The sequence below is a fragment of the Dryobates pubescens genome, chromosome 35 (assembly GCF_014839835.1).
Source record: "Dryobates pubescens isolate bDryPub1 chromosome 35, bDryPub1.pri, whole genome shotgun sequence".
In the NCBI taxonomy this organism is placed as follows: Eukaryota; Metazoa; Chordata; class Aves; order Piciformes; family Picidae; genus Dryobates; species Dryobates pubescens.
The window spans coordinates 5,199,071-5,202,903 of record NC_071646.1 but is presented as its reverse complement, the minus strand read 5'-3'; the positions used below and the strand labels follow the sequence as shown (position 1 = coordinate 5,202,903).

At 63.3% G+C, this 3,833-nt stretch overlaps 1 protein-coding gene across 1 annotated transcript; it reads left to right on the top strand.

The window, feature by feature from the left end:
• The first annotated feature begins 284 nt into the window (after nucleotides 1-284).
• On the top strand, nucleotides 285-3,493 carry PIM1 (Pim-1 proto-oncogene, serine/threonine kinase). Its single transcript, XM_054176367.1, has 6 exons — nucleotides 285-535; nucleotides 623-729; nucleotides 846-896; nucleotides 1,487-1,853; nucleotides 2,565-2,741; nucleotides 3,113-3,493. The coding sequence occupies exons 1-6, from the start codon at nucleotides 463-465 to the stop codon at nucleotides 3,268-3,270; spliced, it is 933 nt and encodes a 310-aa protein (XP_054032342.1). The 5' UTR covers nucleotides 285-462; the 3' UTR covers nucleotides 3,271-3,493.
• The last annotated feature ends 340 nt before the right edge of the window (nucleotides 3,494-3,833 follow it).

Genomic DNA, 3,833 nt, shown 5'->3' with positions numbered 1-3,833 from the left:
CAAATCCCAGCGGGATGAAACCCCGCACCTCTCCCCCCCTCCTCCCTCCCGCCTTTGGCGCCTTTTCCTTCCCGCCACGTCGTGGCCCGCCGCGGGCTCTGCCCTGTGCCGCTCTGCCCCTATTGGCTGTAGTGCTGTTGGGCGGCGCGGCGCGGTTGGGTCTGGCGGGCTGGCTCCGCCCTCCGGCGCCCCTGGGCCCGCCCCCGGCCGCCGCTACTCCCGGGGCCGGCCGGGCGCCGCCGCCACACACGGGAGCTCGGCAGCGCGGGGAGTAGCCGCGCCGCGGCCGCTCCCTCCCCGCCCAGCTGCCGGCGAGCTACTGCCTTCCCCATCTCCTCCTCCCCGGGCTCCCCCGCCCGATCGCTGCCGCTCGGCAACCCGACCACCGGAACCGAGCCACCGGTGGCCGGTCCGGTTCGGGAGGTGCCGGGACCGGCCCCGAAATCGGGCGAGGGAGCCGGGATGCTGCTCTCTTCGTTGGCCCATCTACGTTCCGCGACCGGTGGAGAGCTACACAGCCCTAAACTACAATCAGGTACGGCCCGGTTTGGCTCGGCCAGGGTCGGTTCGGGAGACGGCTGGGGCTCCGGGCGAAGCCTTGACCGCCGGTTATCGCCCGCAGGGAAGGAGAAGGAGCCGCTGGAGAAGCTATACCGGGTGGGCCCGGTGCTGGGGAGCGGCGGCTTCGGCACGGTTTATTCGGGTATCCGCCTTTCAGACAGCACCCCGGTAAGTGGCGGGGCTGGTGGCGGGGTGGAGAAGGAGGAGGAGGAGGGGGAGGCGGCGGGGCGGGCGGCGGCGTGCTCAGCCCCGCGCTCAGCCCCGCCGCTCCTCTTGGCTTGCAGGTGGCCATCAAACACGTGGCCCGGGAACGCATCTCCGAGTGGGGCGAGCTGGTGAGTAACCGGGGGACACCGAGAGTAAACGGGGCATCGTCGGGTGGGGATAATCCGAGGCCCGGGAGGATGGAAACCGGGACACGGCGGGGGGAGCGGCTGTGGGGTCATGGGGGGACACGGAGCATTCCGGTCGGGAGCATGCTCAGCACCGGCGGGGCTAAGCAGGGGTGCACCGGCGCTTCCTCTGGGCTGGGGTCTGAGCCCGCGGGGGGGCACCGGGGCACTGGGGCACCGGCACATTTCCTGGGCGGGGGTGGGTGCCCAGGCACCAGTGGAACCAGGCAGGAGGTTACCTGGGCATTCCCTGGGTAGAGAAAACCCCAGCCCCCCATGAAAGCGGGCAGGGGGTTATCGGGGCATTCCCTTGCATAGGTGGAATCGGGCGGGCAGGGTGCCGGGATATTACCTGGGCAGGGAGATGCCCAGGCACCAGGAGAGCTTAGCAGGGGGGCATTAGAGCACCCCCTGGGCGGAGGTGGGATGCCCAAGTGCCAGTGAAGTCGGACCAAGGGAGCCCGGAGCCATCCCGGGCAGGGGGTCCCGGACCCCCGGCGCACGCTGACCATCGCCGTGGGTTCTCCCCGCAGCCCAATGGCACCCGTGTGCCGATGGAAATCGTGCTGCTGAACCGAGTGGGCTCCAGTTTCCGCGGCGTCATCCACCTCCTGGACTGGTTTGAGCTGCCCGACAGCTTCGTGCTGGTGTTGGAGCGTCCGGAACCATCTCAGGATCTCTTCGATTTCATCACGGAGCGGGGCTCGCTGTCCGAGGAGCTGGCCCGGGGGCTGTTCCGGCAGGTGCTGGAGGCCGTGCGGCACTGCAACAACTGCGGCGTCCTGCACCGCGACATCAAGGACGAGAACATCATCGTCGACCTCGCCACCGGTGAGCTCAAGCTCATCGACTTCGGCTCCGGTACCTTCCTCAAGGACACAGTCTACACCGAATTTGATGGTGAGCCCACCCCTCGGGATACTGCTGCCGGTATTGAGCGCTGCAGGGTGGCTGGAGGAGGTTCCCCCTCTTTGCTTGGCGGGGTGGGGGGGGTGTCGGTGTGTGTTTGTGTGTAGGGAAGGAGGAGTAGAATTAATTATTCAGCTGGTTGCCAAGTTGCTTTTTGGCGTGGGGTCAATGTTGTGAAACGGGAGCCGGCTCCTGGCCCTGCCCCGGTTTGCGGGGGGGGGGAGAGGCGGTGAAAACAAACACCCATGGGGTAGCAGAGCGGGCGGGGGAGGGAGGAAGGGGGGGGGTGGGATTGCAAAACACCTATGCTGGCCGGCTTGTTTTGCTGGGGCTGTTCCGCTCCCCTTCTTTGCTTTGGTTTTATTATTTCTCGGCCGGGGTGGGTGGGGGCAAGGCGTGGGATTCCTATCCCCCCCCCCCCCAAGCCGTAGGCTTTGCTGGGCGTGTTTTTATTTTTTTTTTGGCGTGTAACGGTCGGGCCTTCCCCGGGCGCGTGCTGCCCTCTTCCGGCACCCAGGGCTTGGTTTTACAACCCAAAGTTTGTAAACAAGAGTCACGTGTTGGCGAGAGGGGGTGGCAGGTCACCATGTGTCCCCACCCCCACCCCGCCTCCCCTTCCTGCTCGCTGGATCCCTGGGGATGTCCTGGTTGAGCGCGGAGGCTGCGGGAGCGGCGCCTGAGACGCTGTGTCTGTGCCCGCAGGGACGCGAGTGTACAGCCCGCCCGAGTGGGTGCGCTACCACCGCTACCACGGCCGCTCTGCCACTGTCTGGTCCCTGGGGGTGCTGCTCTACGACATGGTCTGCGGGGATGTCCCCTTCGAGCAGGACGAGGACATCATCCGCGGTCAACTCCTGTTCCGCCGCAGGCTGTCTATAGGTGGGTGCTCAGCTTTGCTTTATGCTGCGAAAGGGCTTTTGGGAGGTGGGACTCCATCACATGAGTGTTCTCATCGTGGGGCAGTGGAGGAGGTTGATCTCCCTCGGTTAAGCTGGAGGAGGTGGCACGTGAAGAGGATTATCTCCCATAAGTGAGCTGGTGGGGGTGGCACATGAGGAGGCTGATTCTCCATGGTTAAGCTGGAGGAGGTGGCATGCATCCTGCCATCCTGTGCTCCTTCTGTATGGATAATCGATTGGGAAGGTTTGGGTGCAGGCCCGAGCTCACCTAGCACGGCCTGGGTGCAGATGATTGTACAAGGTGGGACGAGAGCCTTCAGCTGACAGGTGGTTTCTGGTTTCTCTCCCCAGAATGCCAGCATCTCATCAGGTGGTGTTTGTCCATGCGCCCCTCGGACAGGCCGTCTCTAGAAGACATTTTCAACCACTCTTGGCTGCAAGACATTCACTTGCCCCAGCAGACAGCAGAGATCCACCTGCACAGTTTGATCCAGGAGGCTGGCAAGTAACAGCCCCATGCATCTCCTGGCCATAAGAAGCAAAGAACACCAGACTTCTTCCTCGGGACTGTAGCACTGAGCAGGAATCATCAGACAGTAACACTCCCATCTCGTCCTGGAGCTGAGCTGGAGACTGAGTCTTCCAGTAGTGGTGGCCACTGTCCAGCCAGCAGTCCTGGACTCCCATCTTACTGACCCCGTCTCATTTGATGTTTTGCCAGTAATTTTTTTTTGTGGGGAGGGGGAAGGGTTGGTTCTGCTTTTGGAGGCTCCCAAGTGTCTTCCTGACCTGCTGAATTTGGGACCATGAAAGGATTTTTGGAGACTTTGCTGCAAGAAGAACTTGAATGGGGGGAAAACTGGCTGAGGGGGGTGGGCAGGTTCTGGGGCCCAGCGGCTGTCTCTTCTCCATTGTCACCGTGTTCGAGTGCCTTCAGTTGCAATTCTGGGCTGTGCTGGAGGAAATACTTGAATTTTTCCTACACTGCTGCTTTTCCAAGACTCGCCTGGGTGTTTGGTTCCTTTTCCCTTTTGGGTCTGAGAAAGGACCCCGGGGAGCCAAGCAGGTGATG